Source organism: Hippopotamus amphibius, chromosome 3, assembly GCF_030028045.1.
Source record: "Hippopotamus amphibius kiboko isolate mHipAmp2 chromosome 3, mHipAmp2.hap2, whole genome shotgun sequence".
NCBI lineage: Eukaryota > Metazoa > Chordata > Mammalia > Artiodactyla > Hippopotamidae > Hippopotamus > Hippopotamus amphibius.
Genome location: NC_080188.1, coordinates 156,813,767 through 156,841,320, shown reverse-complemented (window position 1 = coordinate 156,841,320; position 27,554 = coordinate 156,813,767). Strand labels below are relative to the sequence as shown.

At 36.5% G+C, this 27,554-nt stretch overlaps 1 protein-coding gene and 1 pseudogene across 6 annotated transcripts in view; one reads left to right on the top strand and one right to left on the bottom strand.

Annotated features, from left to right (window-relative positions):
* LOC130849397 (membrane cofactor protein-like) overlaps window positions 1-27,554 on the bottom strand; it is a 55,073-nt gene that overhangs the window by 25,312 nt on the left and 2,207 nt on the right. For all 6 annotated transcript variants that reach the window (XM_057728261.1, XM_057728259.1, XM_057728257.1 and 3 more), the window contains exons 2-6: window positions 20,498-20,695; window positions 20,039-20,141; window positions 9,937-10,022; window positions 8,907-9,104; window positions 348-530 (exon numbers count right to left, since the gene is read on the bottom strand). In XM_057728261.1, the coding sequence (XP_057584244.1) occupies window positions 348-530; window positions 8,907-9,104; window positions 9,937-10,022; window positions 20,039-20,141; window positions 20,498-20,663 (736 nt within the window). In that variant the 5' untranslated portion in view covers window positions 20,664-20,695. The remainder of the gene's footprint in view (window positions 1-347; window positions 531-8,906; window positions 9,105-9,936; window positions 10,023-20,038; window positions 20,142-20,497; window positions 20,696-27,554) is intronic.
* LOC130848008 (ubiquitin-like) lies at window positions 12,338-12,768 on the top strand (annotated as a pseudogene).

The following is a 27,554-nucleotide window of genomic DNA, read 5'->3' as shown; positions in this document are numbered from 1 at the left end:
TTTTCATTAATATGAATTATGTCTTTCATTCTTGACTTATTTAGGCAAAACTTCCTATGCTTCAATTTACTCTGACAAATTACTGCTCTTCATTTTTACATGTAAAAATGCCAAACGAGAAATTTATATACCTGTGTGACGTACATGAAATGCTAAGGCCCTATAAAGACATACAAAATCACAATAGATTTCTTTGTGAACTTGAAGTCATACAACTATCATAGAAATACAAGACAGTTAAACAGGAAAATTGTTTCTTTTCAATTATTCTGTATCATTGATATTTAATGTCAAAGAAATAAGATAGAAAAAAAAAAAAAAAAAAAGGAAAAAGACAATATTTATACCTTCAACACACGTTGGTATCTCAGGCTCCCAAGTGCTGTTTGCACCACAGACAGTTGTTCTGCTGCCATTAAGCTTATAACCCTTGTTGCATTCAAATTCAACCCTCGCACTGTAGTAAAATTTTTGTCCAAGTCCTGAGACTATCTTCCCATTGATGATGGTTGGAAACACACATTTGACCACTGAAAAGTGGAGAAATTCCAGAATTAATGGAAAGCTACTTTCACACAGGACCAGAAAAACTAGTGCAAAGTAATAATTTCCAGTGGGAAGAAAAAGGAAAGGAATGAAAAGATGTTAACTGAAAAAAAGTAAACAAAGACTTTGTGCATTTGAATTCCAGGTAAATAGATCTGGAGAAATCTAATAACCTTTTCCCACCTAAAACAGACTGTCATCATAGTTTATTTGTTTTCCTACATTTTCTTTCTATTACTGACAAGTTTTGAGAGAGGTCTGACTACCAGATACAAATTCAGGGTAAGTTCAAAAGCAACTTTCAATACTCTGTAGCTCTAGGATTTTTTTAAGATTATGCTGATACTAATTACAATACCTTGCTCTTTTAGAAAGGTAGCAAAAACTTTTCTAGAAGGTAATATTTGAACTAAAATTTAAAAGTTGAAAAGAAGCTAGCTATGCCAAGATATGAAAAAGGAAGTTCTCAGGTGGCAACAACACAAAGGAACTGGGATGTTCAAGAAATACAGAGGCCAGTGGAGTTAGGGGGGTTTTTTCCAAACATTCTGGACTATAACCCAGAGATCAAGAAATACATTTTAAGCTGTAAGCCAGTATATAAACAAACAGGCCTGAGATAATGTTAAAAGTTAATACTTAGCCCTCACACCAGTGTACTCTGGTATTTTCCATTTTACTCTACTTCTTAAAAAGTAAAATACTCATCCTGATCCTCTAGGATTCAGGATCCATTGACAGGTTTGACAAAATTTGGGGGAAAAAAAGCAAAATCAAGAAACATGGGCCTTCACAGACATATATATACTACCAACTGTAAAATAGTCAGTGGGAAGTTGTTGTATAACAAAGGGAGTCCAACTCGAGGATGGAAGATGCCTTAGAGGACTGGGGCAGGGAGGGTGGGGGGGACTCGAGGGGGGGAGTCAAGGAAGGGAGGGAATACGGGGATATGTATATAAAAACAGATGATTGAACCTGGTGTACCCCCCCCAAAAAAAAATGCAAAAAAAAAAAGAAACATGGGCCTTGGCAGTGAGTTCAAGAGAACATTTTATGAGATTAAATCTGAGCAATAGATGAGGGCCAGATAACACAAAGCCTTTTAAACCAGAGGAGTGTTCTTTCTCCTTTCCTTTGGGTCTGAATGTCCATCATGTACTATTTCTCTTCAGCCAGGAGAACTTCCTTATCAATTTTTATAATCCAGGCTGGCTAATGACAAATTCTCTCACCTTCAGTTTTGAAAGATTTCTCCTTGACAGAGAATTCTAGGTTGTTTTTTCTTTCAGCACATTAGCAGAAATTATTGCCTTTTAGTTTCCACAATTCCTTAAGAAAAGTCAGCTGTCATGTCATTCTTACTTTGGGGTGGGGAGACAGAGGATGCAACATGTTTGTGCTTTGTTGTTTTTCCCTCTCACTGGCTGCTTTTTCTTTTGTTTTCAGTAATTTTACCATGTTGTGTTTAGTTTAGTGGGGGTTTCTTGGTAAATTTTTGAAATTTGTTCTGCTAGGGTCAGTGAAATTCCCAGACCTATGGGGTTGTTGTTTTGGATCAAATTTCGATACTTTTTGGCCAGTATTTATTGAAATGATTTTCTACATTGTTCTCTCTCTTCTCTTCTGAAACTCCAGTTACATGTATGTTTGACTCTACTTTTTCTCCCAAAGATCTTTCTCTCTGTTTCCTCTTTTAATCTTTTTTTTCAAATCATGGTGGATTTCTTTTGCCCTGTCTTCAGGTTCACTGTTTTTTTTCACTTGGGCCAATATGCTTTTTTTTTTTTTTTTTTTTTTTAAGTTGGATCTTACATTTATTTTTGGCTGTGTCGGGTTTTAGTTGCAGCAAGCACATGGGGGCTTTCGCTGAGGCACACAGGCTTCTCTCTAGTGGTGATATGAGGGTTTTCTCTCTCTAGTTGTGGTGCATGGGCTCCAGAGTGCATGGGCTCTGTAGTTTGTGGCAGGCAAGCTCAGTAGTTGTGGCATGCAGGCTTAGCTGCTCTGCGGCATGTGGGATCTTAGTTTCCTGACCAGGGACTGAACCCACGTCCCTGCTTTGGAAGGCAGATCCTTTACCACCAGGGAAGTGCCAGGCCAATATCCTCTTAACTGCACCTAATGATTTTCTTCTAAGTTAGGTTTACCAGATATAAAAGTACATATAGTAAATCTCACCCTTTTGAGTGTGTACAGCTGTATTAGCTTTTTTTTGGGGGGGGGGGGTACACCAAGTTCAATCATCTGTTTTTATACACATATTCCCATTGTATTAGTTTTGATAAATGCAAATAATCATGTAATCATCAACACAAGAGCAAAAGTTCCATTATCTCCAAATACTTCCTCATGCCACTTTATAATCAACACTCCCCATCTCTTCCCCAACCAGCCAACCACTGATTTGTTTTCTGTTCCTATACCATTGCTTTTCCAGAATGTCACAGTGGGATCACAGCCTCTGAGTATGGCTTATTTTATTTAGTATAATGCATTTGAGATTCATTCCTGCTACTGCATGATTTAGGAACTCATTTCTTTTTATTGCAGAGTATTATTCCATTATATGGATGTAGTATAGGCTGCTCATCCATTACCAGCTGAAGGACATGTGAGTTAATTCCAGTGTGGAATGATTATAACTAATGCTGCTGTGAATATTCTCATGCAGGTTACTACATAAACATACATCTTTTTACTTATATTGCTGAGTAGTATGGTAAATGTATATTTAACCTTATAGGAATTGCCAAACTGTGTTCCATAATGTTCATACCACTTTGCATTCTTACCAGCAATGTATTAGAGCTCCAATTGCTCCAATCCTTGCCACTTAACGGTATTGTTAGTTTTTGTTTTTAATTTCAGCCATTCTAATAGCTGTTCAGCAATACCGCACTGTGGTTTTAAGTTCCACTCTGTAATTACTAATGATATTGAGCAACTTCTCACGTACTTTTTTGGCATCCATATATCTTCTTTGGTGAAAAAGATCTATTGAAATATGTTGCCCATTTTTTTAAAAAAAATGGGTTGTTTTTCTTATTGTGTTTTGAAAGTTAGTTATATAGTGTAGATACAAGTCCATTAGCAGCCAGTATTTTGCAAATATTTTCTCCCAGTTTATGGCTCATTTTATTCATTCTTTTAACAGTGTATTTGAAGCAGAAGTTTTGAGTTTTTAATAAGTCCAACTTATTAATATTTTTTTCTTTAAAGAAGGATCATGCTTTTAGAGTTGTATTTAAGAAATCTTTGGGTAAGGCACAAATATTTTCTATGTTTTCTAGTAAAAGTCTTATGGTTTTAGGTTTTACATTTAAGTCTTTGGTTCCTTGTGAGTAAATGTTTGTATATGGTACTAACACAGGTTGAGGTGCTTTTTTTTTTTCCTGTGCAAAATGTATGTCGAATTGAGCCTGTACTTTTATCATTTTTCCAGTGAATTGTTTGCATATCTGTGATGAAATCAAGTGAATATATTTGAAAGTGTCTCTTTCTGGCCACTATTCTGTTCCACTGCTCTACATGGCTATCCTTTCATCAATACCACACTGTCTTGGTTATATTACTTAGAGCATGGTTTATAAGAAGTCTTGACATCAGGTAGAATGAGACATCTATTTTTTTTCCAAATTTGTATTGACTATTCTAGTTCTTTTATCTTTCTAAATAAATTTTAGAACCTGTTTGTCAAGTTCTGCTGGGATTTTAGGAGATTGTGCTGAATTTATAGATCAACTGCAGAAAACTGACATCCTTATTATATTGTGTCTTCCAATCCATGACCACTGAATTTTCTCTATTAAGGTCTTCTTTAATTTCTTTTATAAGTGTTTAGCTGTTTTTACCATTTACATATTTCACATATGTTGCTAGATTTATATACATTTCATGTTTTGGAGCTGGTGTAAACAGTACTTGAAAAATTTCAATTTCTAATGGTGTTTTACTAGTATAATATAGATAATACAATTGATTTCTGTATGTTGATCTTGTGTCATGCAACCTTGCTAAAACTTCAGTCATTCAGGTTTTCTAAAAAAATAATCTGGTCATAAGTGAATAAAGTCTATTTTATTTCTTACTCTCCACATCCTTGTCTTATTCTTACCTTCAGTGAAAATCAACTACTCTTTTACTATTAAGTATAATGCTGGCTGGGGAATTTTTATAGGTGTCTTTTGTCAGCTTCAGGTAGTTCCCCTACATTCCTCATTTGCTGAGTTTTATAATGAAAAGATGAAGTCTGTCATATGCTGTTTTTTTTTGCATCTATTAAGGTGATCATGTGGTTTTTTTTTCCTTCTTCAAAGTTTCTTGATACAGTAAATCACACTGATTAATTTTTAAATTTGAATCATCCATGCAATCATGGAATAAATCCTACTTGATTATGATGCATTCTTATATTTTTATAAGCAAGGATTTTACTTATTAATATTTTATTAATAAGTTTTAGTTCTATGCCCATTTTGGATATTGTCTGTAATTTTCTTGCAATGTTTCTGTCTGGTTTTGGTATCAGAGCAATGCTGTTCTCATGAAATGAGTTAAGAAATATTCCCATCTCTTCAATTTTCTTGAAGACTTTGTGTAGGGCTGCTACTATTTATTCCTTAAATGTTTGGTATAATTCCCCAGTGAGGACATGGGGCCTGCAGTACACTTCATGAGAAGGTTTTTAAAAATTTTTATTGAAGTATAGTTGATTTACACTATTGTAAATTAGTTTCAAGTGTACAGCATAGTGATTTGTTGTTTGGTTTTTCTTCAGATTATATTCCATTACAGGTTATTATAAAATATTGGATATAATTCCTTGTGCTATACAGTAAATACTTCTTGCTTATTTATTTTACGTATAGTACTTTGTATCTGTTAATCCCATGCCCCTAATTTGTTGCCCCCCTCCCCTTTCCCTTTGGTAACTATAAGTTTGTTTTCTACATCTATGAGTCTGCTTCTGTTCTGTATATAGAGTCATTTGTATTATTTTTTTGATTCGACATACAAGTGATATCATATAGTATGTGTCTTTCTCTGTCTGATATTTCACTAAGGATGATATTCTCTAAATCCATACATCTTGCTGAAATGTAAATATTTTATTCTTTTTTAATGCTAATATGCCAATACACACACACACACACAAAAAACATCTTAATCCAATCACCTGTTGATGGGCACATGGGTTACTTCTGTCTTGGCTTGAACATTGGGGGTACATGTACCTTTTTGAATTGGTTTTCACTTTTTTCAGATCTATACCCAGGAGTGGGATTGCTGGATCATAGCTCTATTTTTAGTTTTTTAAGGAACCTCCAGACTGTTTTCTTTACTGGCTGCACCACTTTATATTCCCACCAACAGTGTAGGAGGGTCCCCTTTTCTCCACACCCTCTCCAGCATTTATTATTTATAGACTTTTTGATGATAGCCATTCTGACCAGTCATGACACCTCGCTGTGGTTTTGATTTGCATTTTTCTAATAATTAGTGATGTTGAGCATCTTTTCATGTACATGTAGGCCATCTGTAAGTCTTTTTAGGAGAAACGTCTATTTAGGTCTTCTGCCCATTTTTTGATTGTGTTGTTTGTTTTAATATTGAGTTGTATGAGCTGTTTGTGTATTCTGGATATTAAACTCTTGTCATTTTCATCATTTGCAAATATTTTCTCTCATTCCATAGGTTGTCTTTTGGTTTTGTTGATGGCTTCCTTTGCTGTGCAAAAGCTCTTAAGTTTGATTAGGTCCCATTTGTTTGTTTTTTGCTTTTGTTTCTTTTGCCTTGGGACACTGACCTAAGAAAATGTTGCTACAACTTTTGTCAAAGAGTGTTTTGCCTATGTTTTATGGTATCATGTCTCATATTTAGGTCTTTACACCATCTGAGTTTATTTTTGTATAGGTGTGAGGGAATGTCTTAATTTCATGTAGCTGTCCAGCTTTCATAAGACCACTGTTGAAGAGACTGTCTTTTCTCCATCATATATTCTTGCCTCCTTTATTGTATATTAATTGACCATAGGTGTATGGGTTTATTTCTGGGCTCTCTATTCTGTTCCATTGATCTATATGTCTTTGTGCCAATACCATGCTGCTTTGATTACTGTCCCTTTGTAGCATAGTCTGAAGTCAAGGAAGAGTTATACCTTGAGCTTTGTTCTTTCTTCTCAGGATTGCTTTGGCAATTCTGGGTTTTTTATGGTTCCATATAAATTTTAGGATTATCTGTTCTAGTTCTATAAAAAATGTCACAGGCATTTTTATAGGCATCGCATTAAATCTGTAGATTGCTTTAGGTAATATGGCCATTTTAGCACTATGAATTCTTCCAACCCAAGAGCAATTTTTGAACATGATTTTAATTGGAATTTTTTTTTAACTTACTCTTTCTGACATTTCATTATTCGGGTAAAGAAACACAACAGTTTCTGTATATTCATCTTGTATCCTTCTACCTTGCTGAATTCATATTAGTTCCAACAGTTTTTGTGTAGAGACTTCAACGTTCTCTATATAGAGTATTATGTCATCTGTAAATAGTGACAGTTTTACTTATTCCTTTCTATTTTGGATAGCTTTTATTTCTTTTTCTTTTCTGACTTCCAATACTATGTTGAATAGAAGTGGTGAGAGTGGGCATCCTTGTCTTGTTCCTGAATTTCAGGAAGGCTTTCAGCTTTTCACCTTTGAGTATTATCTTGGCTGTGGGTTTGTCATAAATGACCTTTATTATGTTGAGATATGTTCCTGCTATACCCACGCTGGTGAGAGTTTTTATCATGAATGGATGTTGAATTTTGTCAAATGCACAAAAAGCATTTGATAAAATTTCCTTCTGCACAACAGGATGGTTCAACATACGCAAATCAATTAATGTGATACACAACAAAAGGAAAGACAAAATCTACATGCAAGAAGGTTTGTTGTCAAGTTTATAGGCATAAAGTTGTTTCTTTTATTCCCTTATTGTCCTTTAAATGTCTGCAGTATATTTAGTGATCTCCTCTTTTTCACTCTTGATATTGGTAATCTGTATCTTCTGTTTTCCTGTCAAACTGCCCCTGGGTTTATCCATTTTATCAATCTTCTCCCGAGAAGCAGGTGTTGATTTTCTTTAATTCTCTCTACATTATTTCTCTTTTCAATTTCATTGATTTTTCTATCTTTATTACTTCCTATTTTGGGTTTAATTTGCTCTTTTTTTTTTAGTTTCTTAAGGTAGAAGTTCAGATTGTTTATTTGTTTATTTGAAACCTTTCTCTTTTTCCAACAAAGTATTTCATGCTTTAAATATCTTAACAGAACAAGGCGGAAAGAAAAAAACTCCTTCTAAGAAATGTTTTTGCTATATCCCACAAGTTCTGATATTTTGATACGCTGTGTTTCATTTTTATTAAATTCAAAGCACTTTCTAATTTTCCTTGTTAATACTTTGTCTTTTATTCATTTATAAGTGTCTGTCTAATTTTCAAATATTTGGGGATATTCTAGATTATTTGTGTTTTGATTCTACATCCACCCCATTTTGATCAGATAATGTACTCTGAATGATTTTAATTCTTTGAAATTGGTTAAAAATTATCTTATTGCCTAGAATATCGTATTGGAGAACGTTCCATGTTCACTTGAGAAGAGTAAATATTTTGCTATTATTCAGTGGATCCTTTTTTTCAAGACTAAAAATCCCTCCAGTGTCTCCCTGCTTTTGATCATGCTCTAATGCCTTAAACATTGTTTTTAAGTAAGATTTTCCCAGAGTTTATCAGTAATATCTGTGAGACAATTAATCTTTTACAATTTACACTACCATTTCCAGTAGCCTAAACTGTCAGACTTCTTGTAATACAAGATAACGCTTTCGTATGTTTAAGATAGTGTGTGTTGAAGTTTTTGATGCTTTCATGGAAAAAAGTCCTAGCTCATGCATATACACAGTAGTTCATAATGTATCAATTGGAATGCCAAGAACCAGTGGGGTGAGAGGTGGAAAACTATACAACTAGAAGTATTATCTATTTGATTTGACCGATATTAAATTAGAAACCAATTTAACAGGAGCTTCCCATGTATATGCATGGGAACTTGAATCCAGGCAGACAAGCTCTAGGGCCTGGTCTCTCTGCTCAGTCCTTACTGAGCAGAATGGTGTGAGCAAAAGTGTAGAGATGTGTGTGATACATTTGCCAGATATAGCAAAGATGCCAGACTGACAGCATGAGAGCACTTTAGAAGTTTTGCTATGGTGCCTAAAAAGCTAAGGTGGGGGCAGCTTGTAGGTAAAACTATTTACAAAGTGCTTCTACAGTATTTACAAATACAGAAGGAAATAAGTGGAAATATTATTACCTTTACACTCAGGAGGGTCACTACTCCATTCATCATTTCCAACACAAACAAGTGTTGCATTTCCAATAAGTGAATATTCATCTGTCCCAGTTGCAGGATTACAACTATAAGTTACTACTTCATTGTATGCAAATATATCCTTGCCGGTATTGGTGTATTTTCCATTAGCAATGTCTTCAGGTGGTTTACACAAAATCTCTTAAAAAGGGATGGAAAGAGTACATGAAAGGCAAAAGGAAAGGTAACAGATTAGACAGCGTTAGTAAAGTTCTATGAATTGCCTTCAATAAATTCATTAACATATGACTTCTACAAGCTAGTTGTGGATCAATATCCATTTAGAAGGTTTCTATGAGAAAATGTATTATCCTAAATTCAAACTATTAATTTAGAAATGAATTTTTAGAAGAAAACTCATTTTCTTAAATAACGACATTAAATATCTATATGAAATACATTTATTTATCTTTAAGGCCATACTAAGTTTTATTCTCATCATAAGAGATGCTGACAATTTAATGATATGATATGATCATGATTAAAAACAGAACTCAGTGCTAGATGAGAAATGCTTCCTAATTTATAAATACACCTAGTCACTAAATCAGTTCTCCACATTAATATCAACCATTATTGTCATTTTTCACTTTCATCCTTACAAGTGTATGGTGAAATTTTCCAGAGGCCATAAATTGTGTGATTTTGCAAGAGACTGAATGCAGATGTCCTCCTTTAAGCCAGATATTGAAGAAATTTGCAAAAAATGTAAAACAATGCCACTGTTTTGGATTTTTCATAAAATATGTTGTATATACTAACACATAATAAGCTTACTCTTCTTAAAAATGAAGTAATAAATAGTTATTTTAAAAACTTTTCAGTTTTAATTCCAATATAATACATAGTAATAGACATAACCCATATAAAGAAAAGCTCATTGGTGTCTATGTTACTTTAAAAGCATAAAGGGGTCCTGAGGCCAAAAGTTGGAGAACTGCTGCTCTATATTCTAAAAAGAATATATACTTACTTTCACATATTGGAGGAGCATCACTCCAGTCCACAATACTGCCAGCAACCTGACAATGTCGAATACTTTCTCCAATTAAGTAATAACTAAATGACAAAAGAAAAGTCATTATGTTCTTTAGTAGTTACAAGATGGACATAATAATGACAACAATTTTATATGGTTGTTTTTCTGCACTATAGTAATTTGAGGGAGAAGTTCCTTAAACAAAATATAATGGAATTGCTAACTAAATCTGCAACTTAATCAAATAAAGAGTTTCTACATGTCAACACACATTGGCCTATAGCAAAACGTCTAAATTACTCTCATGCTGTCAGTCTGGCATCTTTGCTATATCTGGCAAATATATCACACACTCAGTAAGGACTGAGCAGAGAGATCAGGCCCTAGAGCTTGCCTGCCTGGATTCAAGTTCCAGTTCTAAGACTGACTTCTTTTTTGAGCTTGGGCAAGTCCCTTAAGCAAGTTTCTCTTGCTCAGTTTTCTCATCTGTGAAAAGGGGGATAACAGTACATACCTCATGGGATTGTTTTGAGGACTGGCACATAGTGAGTACTTGGTAAGTTTTAACTCTTGTTAATATTCTTAAGATAATATTCTTTAGATTATTAACATTCAGAATACAGGCATAGCTCATTTTACTGCCCTTAACTTCATTGAGTTTTTAACAAATTGAAGGTGTGTGGCAACCCTCCATCGAACAAGTCTATTTGTGCCATTTTTTTCCAACAATGTTTGCTCACTTCATGTCACTGTGTCACATTTTGGTGAATCTCACATATTTCAAATTTTATTACTATTATTATACTTGTTATAGTGACCTGTGATCAGTGTCTTTAATGTTACTACTATGACTCTGAGGCTCAAATTATGGTTAGCATTTTTTGGTAACAGTATTTTTAAATTAAGATACATACTTTTTTTAGACATAATTTTATTGCATACTCCACAGACTATAGTACAGTGTAAACATATGTAAAAAACTCATTTGATCTGCTTTATTGCAGTGGTTCTGGAACTGAACCTGCAATATCTCCAAGGTATGCCTGTATCTTTCTAGCAGTAGTTCAGGAAGACTACTCAATGAAATCTTCTCTGATGATTTAAATTCATAGTATACTTTTCTCCTCCTAGACTCTCACTGTAATGATCATGAGTGATTCTATTTGGTACTTTTCATTTACCATTTTGCTTTGACACCTCTCTCTATATACTGTGTTTCTCAAGAAGGCAACAGCTTCCTAGAGGCTACATCTTAAACTTTTGGTGCCTATTATCCTCTTTCTATATAAACTATTCACTGGATGTTCCACTATTTTTACTTGATCAAGTTAAAAAATACTCAGTGTAACTATGTGTACCCACCCCCTCCAAAGGCTAATTCATTGATTCTAGATTATAATGCATTAGGAGAGGATTCTGGGATGATGGCAAAAAGGTAGCAACAGGAATCTGTCTCCCCACCTTGATGACTAATTCACTGATAGACTCTGCCTGATATCACTATTTTGGAAGTCTAGAATCTGTTCATGGCTTGCAATTTCCAGAAGACTTAGATAGGTAAATTAATTTCAGTCAATTTTAGCTCTTAGCACAGTATCAACTACCCATCCCCCACACCAGCAGGCATCTGTACACGTGTTGCTAGAGCAGCTTATAAGTAGCCAATGGGAGCTAGAGTGGCCAAAAAGGAACCTGCCCTCCAAGTATCAGGGATTTGTGCTCTTATCACTGCTGCTTCTGATCACAGAGAAGCAGAAAAAGAGGTGGGCAGCCATTGTTATTACACCTCCCCCAACTTTTTTAAGTTCCTTCAACACTGGCCAAATGATTTCCAAGGGATTTAAAATCTAGCACCCTTTGCTTCCACCTTCACTTTTACTTTTTTTCCACTAGCAGGAGCCAGACATTAAACACTAGGACACTCAAAAATAACTGCCATGTGGAAAAAAATTAGAAGATGATTCCGCATGCCCAGAGAAAGGCTCAGAAAAAACCTGAGGTGACCTTCAATTTATATGTCAGGCTGCTCCTCAGCACAGAGACACCATACAACAATCAAAAAATCAAACCAAACCAAACCACCATCAAACAGCAAGCTCTAGGTAGGGAGGAGAATCTGATTTCCAGAGTCACCACATTATTAGATTCAAACATTGACTATTCAACAACAACAAAAAATCATACCACATACAAAGAAACATGAAAGGAAAGTCTGGCTCATACAATGGAAAAATACATGAACAGAATTTTTTTCTGAAGGAGACTTCATGACAAATCTATTAAACAAAGACTTTAAAATAAAGGTCTTGTGAAGGCACTCTCTGTGGAAATTGGTGGATGCCAGTTCTGCCACCCCATTTTTCTTCAATAAAGTGGCCAAACAGTAGGTACAGAGATGCATATCTTTGTGAAGACCCTGATGGGCAAGACCATCACTCTTGAGGTCAAGCTCGGTGTCACCACTGAGAATATCAAAGACAAAATCAAAGACAAGGAGGGCATCCTGCCTCACCAACAGAGTCTGATTTTTGCAGTCAAACAGCTGAGGGTGGCCATATTCTCTCAGACTATAATATCCAGAAAGAATCCACCCTGCACTCGGTGCTTCACCTGCAGCGTGGTATAATCAAGGCTTCCCTTTGCCAGCTTTCCCAGAAGTGCAACTGCGAAAAAATGATCTGCTGCAAGAGTTATGCTTACCTGCACACCTGTACTGTCAACTGCTACAAGAAGTGTGGCCAAACCAACAACATGTGCCCCAAGAAGAAGGTCAAATATATCCTCTCCACTGGCTCTTCTTCTGCCTACAGGGTAGCTCCCGCCTAAGCCCCATGGCCCTGGAGCCTCAGTAAAATTTGAAAGAAAGAACTGTCATAAAGATGCACAAAGAACTAAAGGAAGAAATGTAGAAAGTCAAGAGTACAATACGTGAACAAAATGGGAATATCAAAGAGATAGAAAACCTAAAAAGAATCCAAAAGTAAATTCTGGAGTTGAAAAGTACATTTATGGAAATGAAAAAGTCACTGGAAGAATTAAAGGCATATTTGAGAAGAAGAAAGAATTAGTGAAATTGAGATAGGGTAACAGAAATTACTGACTCCAAGAAATGGAAAGAAAAAAGACTGAAGAAAAGTGAACAAAGCGCAAGGGATCTGTGGGACACCAATAAGTAGACCAACATATACACCATGGGACTCTCAGAAGAAGATAGAGAGAAAGGGACAGAGAGAATATTTGAAGAAATAATGGCTGAAAACGTCCCAAATTTGATAAAAGACAAAAGTATAAATATGCCAAAAGCTCAAAATTCTAAGTAACATGAATACAAAGAGACCCGCACCAAGACACACAATAATCAAACTTTCAAAAGACAAAGACAGAGCATATTGAAAGCTGCAAGAGAGGAGTGAATCATCACAATCAAGGGATCCTAAATAAGATTTGTCACTAGAAACTCAGAAGGCAGAAGACAGTGGACTGATACAGTTAAAGTGCTAAAAGACAAAAAAAACAGAACAAAAGTGACAATCAAAAATCCTCTATCCCAGCAAAACTGAGCATCAAAAGTGGGGGAGAAATTAAGACATTCCCAGAATTAAAAGCTTAGCAAGTTTGTGACCACTACACTCCTCAAGAAGAAATGCTCAAGGGAGTACTGAAAAGGGAATGAAGGGACTCAAAGCCCTAAATATAAATAAATATCTCAGTAAAAGTAAATATAAAGGCAATTATAAAAGCTAGCATTACTAAAATAGTGGTTTGCAACTACAATTTTTGTTTTCTAAATATGTGATTTAAGAGACTAAATTTTAAAATAAATAAATAAATCATTAAAGTATGTTAGTATTACAATTATTTGTGTAGAGGGTAGTATGATATCAACTACCAAAATGGGTGTGGATGGAGCTGTAAAGGACTAGTTTTGTAATTTACTGAATTTAAGTTGGTATAAATCCAAACTGGAGTGTTACAACTATACAATTTTTTTGTCTGTTTGTTTTGTTTTCTCTGGATGCACTGTGAGGCTTGTGGGATCTTAGTTCCCTAACCAGCAATTCAACCTGTGCCCCCCTGCAGTGGACGCACATTGTCCTAACCACTGGACTGCCAGGGAATTCCCACGTACAATGTTAAATGTATAATTCCTATGGTAACCACAAACAATATAACTATAGAATATACACAAAAGGAAATGAGACAGGAATTTAAACATTTCACTGCAAAATCAACTACACACAAAAGAAAACAGTAATGCAGGAATGAGGGACTAGGAAAAAGCTATAAAGCATATAGAGAACAAATAGCACAATGACAGAAATAAATCCCTCCTTGTCAATAATTATATTAAGTGTAAATGGAATAAACTCTATAATTAAAAGACAAGAAAGGAAGGGAGGGAATATGGGGATATGTGTATAAAAACAGTTGATTGAACCTGGTGTACCCCCCAAAAAAATAAAATAAAAAAAAAATTAAAAAAAAAAAAAAAAAAATAAAAGACAAGAGATTGGCAAAATGGGTAAAAAAAACACATGATCCAACTATATGTAGGACTCACTTGACATTCACAGACAAAAACTGGGTGAAAATGAAAGCCTGGAAAAGATATTTCACACAAATAATAACCAAAAGACAGTAGAGTAGCTATACTAAAATCTGACAAAACAGACTTTAAATGAAAAAAGTTTACAAGAGATAAAGAGGAAATTTTATATTAATAAGGATTCAATATTGAAGATACAACAATCATAAACATTATGTACTTGGGCTTCCTAGGTGGTGCAGTGGTTAAGAATCCGCCTGCCAATGCAGGGGACACAGGTTCAATCCCTGCTCCAGGAAGATCCTACATGCCACGGAGCGGCTGGGCCCATGAGCCACAACTATTGAGCCTGCGCTTTAGAGCCTGTGAGCCACAACTATTGAGCCCATGTGCTGCAACTACTGAAGCCCACGTGCCTGGAGCCCACGCTCCGCAACAAGAGAAGCCACGGCAATAAGGAGCCCACACACCACAACGAAGAATAGCCTCCACTCACCACAACAAAAGAAAGCCCATGCACAGCAAAAAAGACCCAACACAGCCAATAAAATAAATAAATTAATTAAAAAAAAAAAAACCAAAAAACATTATGCACCTGACAGGCCATCAAAATATATGAAGCAAAAAATGACAGAACTGAAGGGAGAAATATACGTTTCTAAACACTAAACATTTCTACAATAATAGTTGGAGACTTCAATACCTCACTCACAATAATGGATAGAACAACTAGACAGAAGATAAATAAGGAAACAGAGGACTTCAACAACACAATAAAACAACCTGATCTCACAGACATATGCATATACACAACAGCAACAGAATACACAGTGTTAGGCTACAAATTAGTAAACAAATCAATATTATTCAAAACATAATTAATTATTTAATAAATAATTACCAATGTAATTATTTTATGCCACAAATTAATATTAATATCAATAGATTTTAAAAGACAGATATCATACAAAGTCTATTCTTTGACCACAATAGGATGAAATTAAAAATCAATATCAAAAGGAAAACTGGAAAATTCACAAAATTGTGAAAATTAAACAATATGCTTTTAAACAACCAATGGCTCAAAGAAGAAATCAGGGCAATTAGAACATACTTTGAAATGAATGGAAATGCAAACATAACATACTAAAACTTATGGAATTCAGCAATAGCAGTGCCAAGGGGGAAATTTATAGTTACAAATGTTTACATTAAAAAACAATAGTTCTGAGAAAACAAAGTTTACAATTTAAGGAACCAGAAAAAAATAAACCCAAAGCTAGCAGAAGGAAGTAAATAATAGAGATTAGAACAGAGATAAACAACAACAAAAAAAGAGCAAAACAATAAAGAATATCAATGAAACCAAAAGCTGGTTTTTAAAAAAATGCAACAAAATTGACAAACCTTAGATTGATTAAAAAGGATTAGACTCAAGTTACTAAAATCAGAAATGAAAGCAGGAACATCACTACTGATTTGACAGAAATAAAAAATATTATGAGAGTACAATGAACAATTTTATGCCACAAATGGATAAACTAGATATAATGGACAAATTCCTAGAAACACAAAACCTACCAAGACTTAATCATAAAAACATAATCTGAATAGACCTGTAACTAGTAAGGAGAGTGAATCAGTAATCAAAAATCTCCCACTAAAGAAAAATTCTGGATCTGATGGTTTCACTAGTGAATTCTACCAAACATTTAAAGAAGTAATATCAATCCTTCTCAAACTTTTCCAAAAAACTGAAAAGGAGGGAAGTCTTCCAAACTCATTCTATGAGGTGAGCATTACCATGACGGCAAAATTCAATACAGACATTACAAGGAAAGAAAGCAAGAGACCAATATCCCTTAAGAACACTGATCCAAACAACCTCAACATCATGCTAGCAAACAATTCAGCAGCATCTTAAAAGGATTAAACATCATGATCAAGTGGGAATTATTCCTAGAATGCAAGAGATGGCTCAACACAGAAAAATCAATCAACATAATATGCCACATCAAAAGAATGAGAGAAGGAAAAAAAATCACACATGATCACCTCAATAGAGGCAGAAAAAGCATTTGACAAAATTCAATATTTTTCATGATAAAAATACCTAACAAACTAGAAACAGAAGGAAACTGCCTTAAGATAATAAACTCCATACATGAAAATCCCACAGCAAACATCATGCTCAATGCTGAAAATCTGGAAGCTTTCCTCTAAGATCAGAACAGGCATGGACAATAGCTTGTACCACTTTTATTCAACATGGTAATGGAAGTTTTAATCAGAGCAATTAAGCAAGAAAAAGAAATATATTTGTGACCTGGAAAGAAAGAAGTAAAATTAACAGTTTGCAGAGGATATGATCTTCTATATAGAAAACCCTAAAGATTACACACACACACGCACACACACAATGTGAGAACTAATAAATAAACTCAATCAAGCACCAGGATAAATAGACAATATTAAAAAAAACTAGTTGCATTTCTACAGCATATTACATTTATCCTTTAAATTTACATTTTTTATAAATGCTCCATATCCCTAATACATACTATTAAAAGTGCCCTGTAAGTTGATGGAATTAGGCTTCCTGACTTCAAACTATACTACAAGGCCATAGTGATCAAGACGTATGGTACTGGCACAAAAATAGAAAGGAAGATCAACGGAATAGAATAGAGAACTCAGAGGTAAGCCCAAGCACATATGGGCACCTTATCTTTGACAAAGAAGGCAAGAATATACAATGGAAAAAAGACAGCCTCTTCAATAAGTGGTGCTGAGAAAACTGGACAGCTATATGGAAAACAATGAAATTAGAACACTTCCTAACACCATACACAAAAATAAACTCAAAATGGATTAAAGACCTACATGTAAGGCCAGACACTATAAAACTCCTAGAGGAAAACATAGGCAGAACACTCTATGACAGCCATCAAAGCAAGATCCTTTTTGACCCACCTCCTAGAATCATGGAAATAAAATCAAGAATAAACAAATGGGACCTCATGAAACTTAAAAGCTTTTGCACAGCAAAAAGAAACCATAAACAAGACTACAAGGCAACCCTCAGAATGGGAAAAAATAGTTGCCAACGAAACAACAGACAAAGGATTAACCTCCAAAATATAGAAGCTCATGCTGCTTAATACCAAAAAAGCAAATAACCCAATCCACAAATGGGCAGAAGACCTAAATAGACATCTCTCCAAAGAAGACATACAGATGGCCAACAAACACATGAAAAGATGCTCAACATCACTAATCATCAGAGAAATGCAAGTCAAAGCCACAATGAGGTATCACCTCACACCAATCAGAATGGCCATCATCACAAAATCTGGAAACAACAAATGTTGGAGAGGGTGTGGAGGAAAGGGAACTCTCCTGCACTGTTGGTGAGAATGTAACTTGGTACAGCCACTATGGAAAACAGTTTGGAGGTTCCCTCAAAAACTAAAAATAGAACTACCATATGACCCAGTAATCCCACTACTGGGCATACACCCAGAGAAAACCATAATCCAAAAAGAAACATGTACCATAATGTTTATTGCAGCACTATTTACAATATCCAGAACATGGAAGCAACCTAAATGCCCATCAACAAATGAATGGATAAAGAAGATGTGGCATATATAGACAATGGAATATTACTCAGCTATAAAAAGGAATGAGATGGAGCTATATGTAATGAGGTGGACAGACCTAGAGTCTGTCATACAGAGTGAAGTAAGCCAGAAAGAGAAAAACAAATAGTGTATGCTAACTCATATATACAGAATCTAAAAAAAAAAAAAAATGGTACTGATGAACCCAGTGACAAGACAAGAATAAGGATGTAGATGCAGAGAATGGACTGGAGGACACGAGGTTGGGGGGGGTGCGGGGGGGTGAAGGGGAAGCTGGGACGAAGTGAGAGAGTAGCATAGACATATATATACCACCAACTGTAAAATAGATAGCCAGTGGGAAGTTGCTGTATAACAAAGGGAGATCAACTAGATGGATGATGCCTTAGAGGGCAGGGACGGGGAGGGTGGGGGGGGAGTCCAGGGCGGGAGGGAATATGGGGATATGTGTATAAATACAGCTGATTGACTTTGGTGTACCTCAAAAACTGGTACAAGAGTGTAAAGCAATTATATTCCAATTAAAAAAAAAAAGTGCCCTGAAGAATGGAAGCAACCTAAATGTCCATCAACAGATGAATGGATGAAAAAGATGTGGTACATATATACAATGGAATATTACTCAGCTGTAAAAAGCAATGAAACTGGGACATTTGTAGAGACATGGATGGACCTGGAGACTGTCATACAGAGTGAAGTGAGTCAGAAAGAGAAAAACAAATATCTTATATTAACACATATATGTGGGCTATAGAAAAATGGTACAAATCAACCGGTTTGCAAGGCAGAAATAGAGACACAGATGTAGAGAACAAGCATATGGACACCAAGTGGGGAAAGCAGGGAGGGTTGGGGAGGAATGAATTGGGAGAATGGGATACCAAATTGTACGTGCTAAATACATGCAGTTTATTGTATGTTAACTGTATCTCAACAAAAGTTCCTAAATTAAAAAAAAAAAAAAGTGCCCTGTAGAACAAAGGCTACTATTAAATGCTCAGTACCTCTTTTTGAGATGCTTCACTCCTTTGCAGCAGTTTCAAAAATAAGGTTTACCAGGACTTCCCTGATGGTGCAGTGGTTAAGAACCTGCCTGCCAATGCAGGGGACACGGGTTCGATCCCTGGTCCGGGAAGATCCCACATGCTATGGAACAACTAAGCCTGTGTGCCACAACTACTGAGCCTGTGCTCTAGAGCCCACAAGCCACAACTATTGAGCCCACGTGCCACAACTACTGAAGCCCGTGTGCCTAGAGCCCGTGCTCTGCAATAAGAGAAGCCACGGCAATGAGAAGCCTGAGCACTGCAACGAGAAGCCTGAGCACTTCAAAGAAGAATAAGCAGCCCCCGCTCACCACGTGTGCAGAAATGAAGACCCAACACAGCCAATAAATAAATTAATTAATTAAAATCAATCAATCAATCAATCAATAAGGTTTTCCAACTAAGAGATCTTGATCAACATTACTGACTAAGCCAACCAGGTCAATTTTGGTCTGGTAACATCTTACAGATTACTCTGATATAAGAACATCTTTAGTTGGCAGTTCTACTTCCCAGTTCCATGAACCTATTTCAGCTCTGAGAAGTGGCCATCTTAAATGGGCTGAATTGTGTTGGCAAGGATAAAGTCACCATGATTAACATATTTTTAATGCTTATGATAGGTTTATTAATACATATACTCTTATACAATTATATTTTCCTTCAATTTAAGTTTCTTTCTACTAGTTACACATCTTTTCAGTCTCCCTAAAAAGCCCAAGAGTTATTTGGCTACAGTATAACTTGTCACATAGAAAGCAAAATGAAACCAACTTCATGGCAATGCTTAAGAAGAGAGGCAAAATGAAAATGGGTTGAGTACATTTAACCTTATTTGCTCTAAGGAGCATCCTACTTACCCCTTATCACAGGAATAGTGAACCTGTGAGCCAAAGTCAATACTTGCATTTGTGTACTCTATCTGGCCGTTTTGGAGTTCCTCTAGGGTAGGACACCGTTTTTCTAAAAGAAAAATTACAAGTTCATTGTTTTTTACCAATTTCAAAACAGATTTGAATCAAATTCAAAATTCTACATTACTCATTTGAATTCACGGGAAAATTATTATTTTTTATCATTATTTTCTTTCTTTAACTATTATAATGCCGAACAAGATTCATATTTACCCAGGCAACCAATCGTGAAGAAAAAGATTCCCTGGAGATTCTTTCGAAGCCTGAATGCACTGCTATCTAAAACCTACATTCACGTGAGAAAACCATCATTACAGTAGTAAAATATGAACCCTAAAATGTGTGAAAACTCTCTAGAGCAATAAAAAAAATTTTTAATTAAAAAAAAAAGTTTTGTTTACTTACTTTGACAGGCCTCCTCCAGAGATGACCATGTATTATCCTCCTGACAAACAATACTTAGGCTAGGAGTAGCAAGACCAGTACGCTTGAGCTGGTAACCTGGGCGACACGCATAATAGAGTTTATCCCCAGAGCTATAACTGGGTTTAGAGGCATTCTGGAGCTGCATAGTTGCAAATCTCGGTGGTTCATCACAGGCATCTAGGAATAAGAAGAATAAGAACATGAAAATAAAGTATTTTATCTCATTCACCAGCCAGGGACTGTGGCCTGGCATCAGGTAGGTAGTACAGAATAAATGGAAAGGTTCTTAGCAAGATTTTAAATGACTGTCCCACAGTTTTACCCAACTGGTGGTAGTAATAGAGTATGTGCCTTGGTCACTTTAAATAACAACCTGTTAGCTTTTGGTTTGTTGGGGGATGAGATGAATTTTTATTCAACAGTAAATTGAAGAGATACCATCAATGTTTTGAAATATAAATATATTTTAGGTATGCATCCTTCCCCATTTTTTTCTAAATTCATTCCAAAACTCACCTCTCCTCTAAGCAGTCTCCTATAGTATATAGCACGCTGCTTAGATTACTCTTCCATAGTATGAAACACAAACATATGATCACTTGTCATTTCAGGCTCAGTTTCCTCTCAGAAGGCAAAGTCCTAGAGGCAGGGATCATATGCCCCCTTTTTCTACTACACTATATACTCAGTTGGTACTCAAGATATACTGTGGTAAAAGGGGAATGTAAAATACGCCTTGTGGGATTCATAAATCAAAATAAATATGGACCAAAGTATTTCAAAATATAATACTTTGTTTCACTTGTTTCCTATTAGTGAACTGAGCATTTTATAAGTGATGAATAGACACTGTGTAAATATCAAAATGCACTAAATGAAAAGCATTACCTGAAAAAAACCTTGCTTTCTTGGACATTACTTTAAATATAATTTAATTTTCCTTCACAGATCAATGGAATCGTGCATTCCTCAGAAGCTCCCTGCATAGCTGTTTGGGCTGTTTATCCAATATATTCCAACAGTAAAGCTACTATATTGCTATGCTTTTACAATTTTTTACTTCTGGGATTTTTTGGGGGGGTGTTGAGGGAAGGAGTTTTTTTCTCCCTAGAATAATGTCATTTCTACTTTGGCAAGTCTTTTTCCTTTTAATTATCCGGGCACTTGAAAACCTAACAAATCTGTTAGAAAAATTATGTAAAATAATGTGGAGACACATTAAGCCCTAAAGGACTTAAAGGAATGCAGAGGCCTCGCCTACAAGGTGAAGAACCTAAGGAGAAGGGAGACAGCCCTATTTTGGTCCCTGACAAACCTTTTCTTTCTTACTCCCTGGATCTCGGTCTTAAGATGAGAGACTGGTCAAGAGATAACTCAAAACAAGTGAAATGTTACTCTCCTTTCACATCATATTCTAAATTCTAAACTCCTCTCTCCATACACTGTCCAACATTTTATTTATACCATGTCCTGAAATTGTTTCAACATTTCAGCAAATGTTTTCAACATTTCCACTATGCTGATCTCGATACATGAATGCTCCTCAATCAACTGCCCAAAACAAAGCTAAAAACAAAAAGCCACAGTTATTAAAAGCATTGTTTAAAAAGATTAGTAGAGAGTTGAATTTTATGAATAACACTAAATTTACTGAATACCCTGAGCCACACATTCTCATTTTGCAATAGGAAAAAAAAAATGGGCTAGAAATACTACATAATTCCATTTTAGATAAAAACACATATCATTCTAGAATATCCTGGAAGCACCAAGAAAGAAATCAAGTAACAGCATGCATGTGGTTAAATTATACAAGTGTTCTGTTTCATGCATTCAATTTCAGTAACTATCTTGAAACCATAAAAAGAAGAGAGAATTCCCAATATGACTCTCACATGCAGTGCTCTGTATGGAAAAGAAACGTCAATTGGATGATTTAATCCATTCAGCTAACCTGAAGTATTTCTTCCCAATGACATGTATCATGAAAGACATGCTTTCAACAATGTGCAGTTTATAATGTTTGCTTTGGCAATCAGTTGATCACAAGCTTTATATACTGTAATCATTGGGTCCAATATCATACTTGTTTTATAATCAAATTTCTTCTCTTGCTCAGAATACTGAATTTTTTTTTCCTATGAGGATTTCTGTTTAAATTACTAAGATTTATTTTTTAGAGCAGCTTTAGGTTCACCAAAAAAGTTCCCATATAACCACTGTTCCCACATATGCACAACCACTTCCCCATCAGCATCCCCCACTGAAGTGGTAAATTTTTTTTGCAATTGATGACCCTGCATTGACGCATCATTATCGCCCAAATTCTGTAGTTTGCCTTAGGGCTCACTCTTGGTGGTGTACACTCTCTGGGTTTGGACAAACGTATAACGACATGTATCTACCATTGAAGTATCATACAGAGTATATGAGGATTTTCAAACTAAGCATTCCCTGCGTCAGAAAAATAGTATCTTGACTTTTTTCCAGACTTTACAATATAATTATTATTAGGCCGCAAGGCTATACTCTAACAATAGATGCCATTATATAATATTATAGCCTGCATTCAGAAAATTCCCCAATTTTCCAGATGAGTTTCAGGAAGGTGAAACAGGCTCTTCTTCTATGGATCATGAAAACTGTTCACCTTCTGTACACTTACAAAAATTGTGCAAGAACTCTCTACCTGCTTGCAAAAATTAAAAACAACTCTCTGACATAAGCCCACACCCACATCCCTGCCCAGGTGGTACCTTTAGAAAACATGGTCCCTGGGACTTCCTAGGTGGCGCAGTGGTTATTAAGAATCTGCCTGCCAACACAGGGGACACGGGTTCGATCCCTACTCCAGGAATATTCCACATGCCGGGAAGCAACTAAGACTGTGCACCGCAAACACTGAGCCTGTGCTCTACAGCCCAGGAGCCACAACTATTGAGCCCATGTTCCGCAACTACTGAAGCCCATGCACCTAGAGCAGGTGCTACACAACAAGAGAAGCCACCACAATGAGGAGCCCCAGCACCACAATGAAGAGTAGCGCCCACTTGCTGCAACTACAGAAAGCCCATGTGCAGCAACAAGACCCAACGCAGCCAATACATTAATTAATTAATTAATTAATTTAAAAAAAGAAAGAAAATCATGGTCTCTGACCAAAACCGGAACCTCAGTGAAACGTGACCAACCTTCCCCTTTTCTCACTGTCTACACAACTTATTTTCAAATTTTCTTTGCTTCCTCAAAATGGAGGCCCTAACATCTATACCTGTTAATTTTATCTCTCACATTCCACTCATTTCTAGGTCTATAAAAAACCACATAAATCACGTTCAAAGTAATTAAGTAGGCTCCTTCTAGGTAAATTCATCCTAACACTCTCTCCCTTGGTAATCTTAGTTACCCTGTTTATAACATCTGGAGCTACTGATCATTCTCTCTCTTTGCTCCCACATGCCTGAGAAGTTCTTTTCCTTGGTTTCCAGGTAGCAAATCACCCTGGTTTTCAGCCTGTCCTCTGGCTACTCTTCCTTCTCTGCCTGATTGAATAATGTGATGTTCTTCATGGGTTATTCTACAAACTCTCCTTATTTTCATTCTGCACATCCCCCAGGGAGAGAATATATACTCTCATGACGTCATTACCACTGATGAGAGCTGCCTCCCAAATCCCTCTCTCCATCCTAGATCTCTAACTAGGGTGTCAAGTCTATGTAGTCAATTCCCTCCCCACACAGCTCCTCTTGGAATGTGTCACACGATCTCAAATAACATAATGAACCCAGAGTGTGGTCCCTTTTGACTCATCTTGCCCAGCAAACAAGATACATGGTTTCCATAACTGAAATGCCTCTTCCCTCTCTCTATTTCCACCTTTACTTCTAATTCAAGCCACTATCACTTCATAACTGGATTGCTACAAGACGTTCTGAACAGGTCTCCTTACTGGTCTTGCCACCTTTCATTCAGTTCATGTTCACATTGCCACCAGAGTAATACTGATGTGATACTATGACTAAGGTTCTTCCAAATCAGATATGTTTCAATGGCTCTCTAACGCCCTCATGATACTGCCTCAGGCCCCTTGACATGGCTAACAGAGCTTTAATATCTGCTCACTCTTGCACACTTTCCTAAGCCATATTTAACTCCACGAGTAGTGCCCATTAAATTACTCAACTTATTGGGCCTCCATGCATCATTTTACTTCAGCTTTGACCAGAGACTCTGCCATTCCTCCCACTCACTCATCCTTCAGTTTCATCTTAGATTCCACTTCTTCCTTGAGGCTCTGAACATCTCTCACCCCAAAAAAGTTCAATTAAGTGTCCTCATTATGCCCTGATTTACTTCTCTCAGAGTACTTCTCATGCTTATTGTTCATTCTTTATACTCCCTAGTAGGCTGTTAAGCTTCCTGAGGACCATGTCTCATTCATCACTGCATTTCTAGTTCCTAGTGCCGGAGGTGAAGAAGCACTGTTATCAGTTCTGTACACTTTTGGATCAAAACTCAAATTCTTTATACTGTTCAGCCAACCCATTCCAGAGATATCTGCAGATCATCATTTTTTTCTTTGCTTTTTGTATGCCCTTCCTCAATTTTTTTCCATTGGTTTAGTTACAGATGTTTCCTTTTATCAAGAGATTTTATTTTTTCATGTCAAAATATTTGTGCTTTATTGTTTTATTATGAATCCATTCTCCATTACTGCTATGATTAGAAATGGCATTTTAGCATTCTCAGAGGAGAACTCCAAATACTTTGGGTTATATTTTTCTCTAAAGTATGGTAATTAAAGATCCCCAAACTTGTTTCTAACAACAAAAGAGATGATATTAATTATTTTGGAAATAGCATATTTAAGCATTACCTATGCCAACTATATTTTAAGTGCTTTTTAACTAACATACTTTTCATAAACATCCTATGAGTTTGGTACCATTTCACCATCTCACCCTTTTTAAGATGAGCAACGTGAGCCATGGCAGGGTGAAGTAACTTGCTTAAGAATACATCCCAGAAGGTACCAGACCCAGGAGTGATGGTAGGCAGCCTAGTTCTACTACCAATGCTGCTTCTTATCACTGTCTCTCATCTGGAGCCCTCGCATGGTTACACCAGCACACTCTGTCTGCAACTTAGTCCTCAAGAAATGGTCTTCTGCTGAACCTGGGGAAATTTAAGCAAGCCCAGTTTAGATCTGCATTCTACTAAGTCAAGGTGCCCAAATACAAGTGATTTTTATTATGGTGGTTGTTCATTGCTACCTATTCTGTTCTTTTCACAATTATTCACTCTGTGATCTACATTTCTGACTTCCTCCTACCTCCTTGGTCCTACTGCTGCCTCACTGGGTAGCTAGGCAGTTTATGACTGCCCTGAGCCATGCCACATCTCTGAGCCTTCGCTCACAATGCTCCTTCTGCTCTGAACACCCTTCCTCCTGCTCAGGAGCAACTCCTCTTCAACGCTTGTATTCTTTGACTTAATCCACTCAACATCTCCTCTGGGAAGTACTCTGCTTCTCCCGGAGAGGCAGTGGCCAGTCCCCTTCTCTCAGACTCTCCTCTGCTTGGATCTCTCAGCTCACCATCACGTTTTCGTTTTTAACACAGAATATAGTGGACTCCATTCATCCATGTGGCCACAACACCTCACACAGTACATCCCTCATAGCAGGTATTCAAAACACTTCGGTTCTCAAAGTACCACTGCTGTCAAACAGAAACCAATGGTAAAGAGTACAGTATGGTGAATCTAACATTGAAAATAATCACCTTAAAGCTCTATGCACTGAAGAAATATTTGACCACCTAATTTCTTTTGTTTTGTATCTCCCAGTATATGTAACTGAGCAGATAAGCACTGTTCTTGCACTGTGATACGCAGAGTAAGCAAACTAAGAAGCTACTGTATAAGCACTTATTGATATTGGCTTCTTTCATTAGGAAGAAAAAAAGACCTAAAACAGGCAGAAGAGACTACCCATAAAAGGAAGTTGTAGGTCTTGTGCCCAAAAGCAGACCCACTCTGGAGGAACAAGACTGGTCCCTTCTGTGACCTCCTACCACTTGGCAACTGCCTCTGAGATGGCAAGCCTCCCAGGCACAACACTGCCTGTTTACAGAACCTTCCCTTCATGAGCTGCTTCAGTGAAGTGTTTATTTTACCCACGTACTTCCTCTACCCAGCATAGTGAGTCCTCATTTGTACCTTATCTAAGTTTCCCACCTATCCTGATTTTACTTTTCAACCTTAAACTTAACCTTGTTTTCCTCCTCTTCATTTCTAGTTTTGGTACCCTCCCTGATACCTCCCATTCATTTTAATTATCTATTTTCCTCTACTTTAAATAGTTTTCATCAGCTCCTTCAACTTCTAGTTTTAAGCCTATTCTAAACGTTACTGTTCTTTAAAAAAAATTCCCTTTAATTTCTTGTTAGCACCACTGTTCCATCACCGACACCTCTCCTGCAGAGAAATAAACTTTTAAAATGATCCGTAACAAGCAAGACTGGAGTATTGAGAGCCCTGAGGAGTCTACAATCAGAAGATAGATCCTTTCTGACCCCTAGCTGCCCCTGCCTTAGCTTTTTAGGCACCATAGAAAGGCCATGGCTCTTCAGAGAACCTTCCTCCTGGAAGCAAGAGAAGTTGTTCCTGGGCTCTATGCCCCAGCCGAATGTTACCTTTAATTTTCTGGTACTTGATAGTTACACCAAAGTGTTGACAATGAGGCAAAAAAATTGGGCATCTGGAATCACAAGTGTGACAAGACAGCCAAGACCTCTGCATTCAAGTGAGGAGAGAACAGAAAACAGAGTTTGGGAGGGTGACTACCAGTTAGGGGGTAAATGAGCTGAAGTGTGCGTGTCCACCGGAAATAGTGGGTCAGAGAAGGTCCCTCTGAGGGGACATCACAACTGAGTTTGAAGAATAAGAAGGAGCCAACGATGCAAGAGGCAGGAGAATGTTCCAAGGCCGAGGGAACAGCAGGAACAGAAGACAAGGTGGCAGAGTTTGTCCTGTT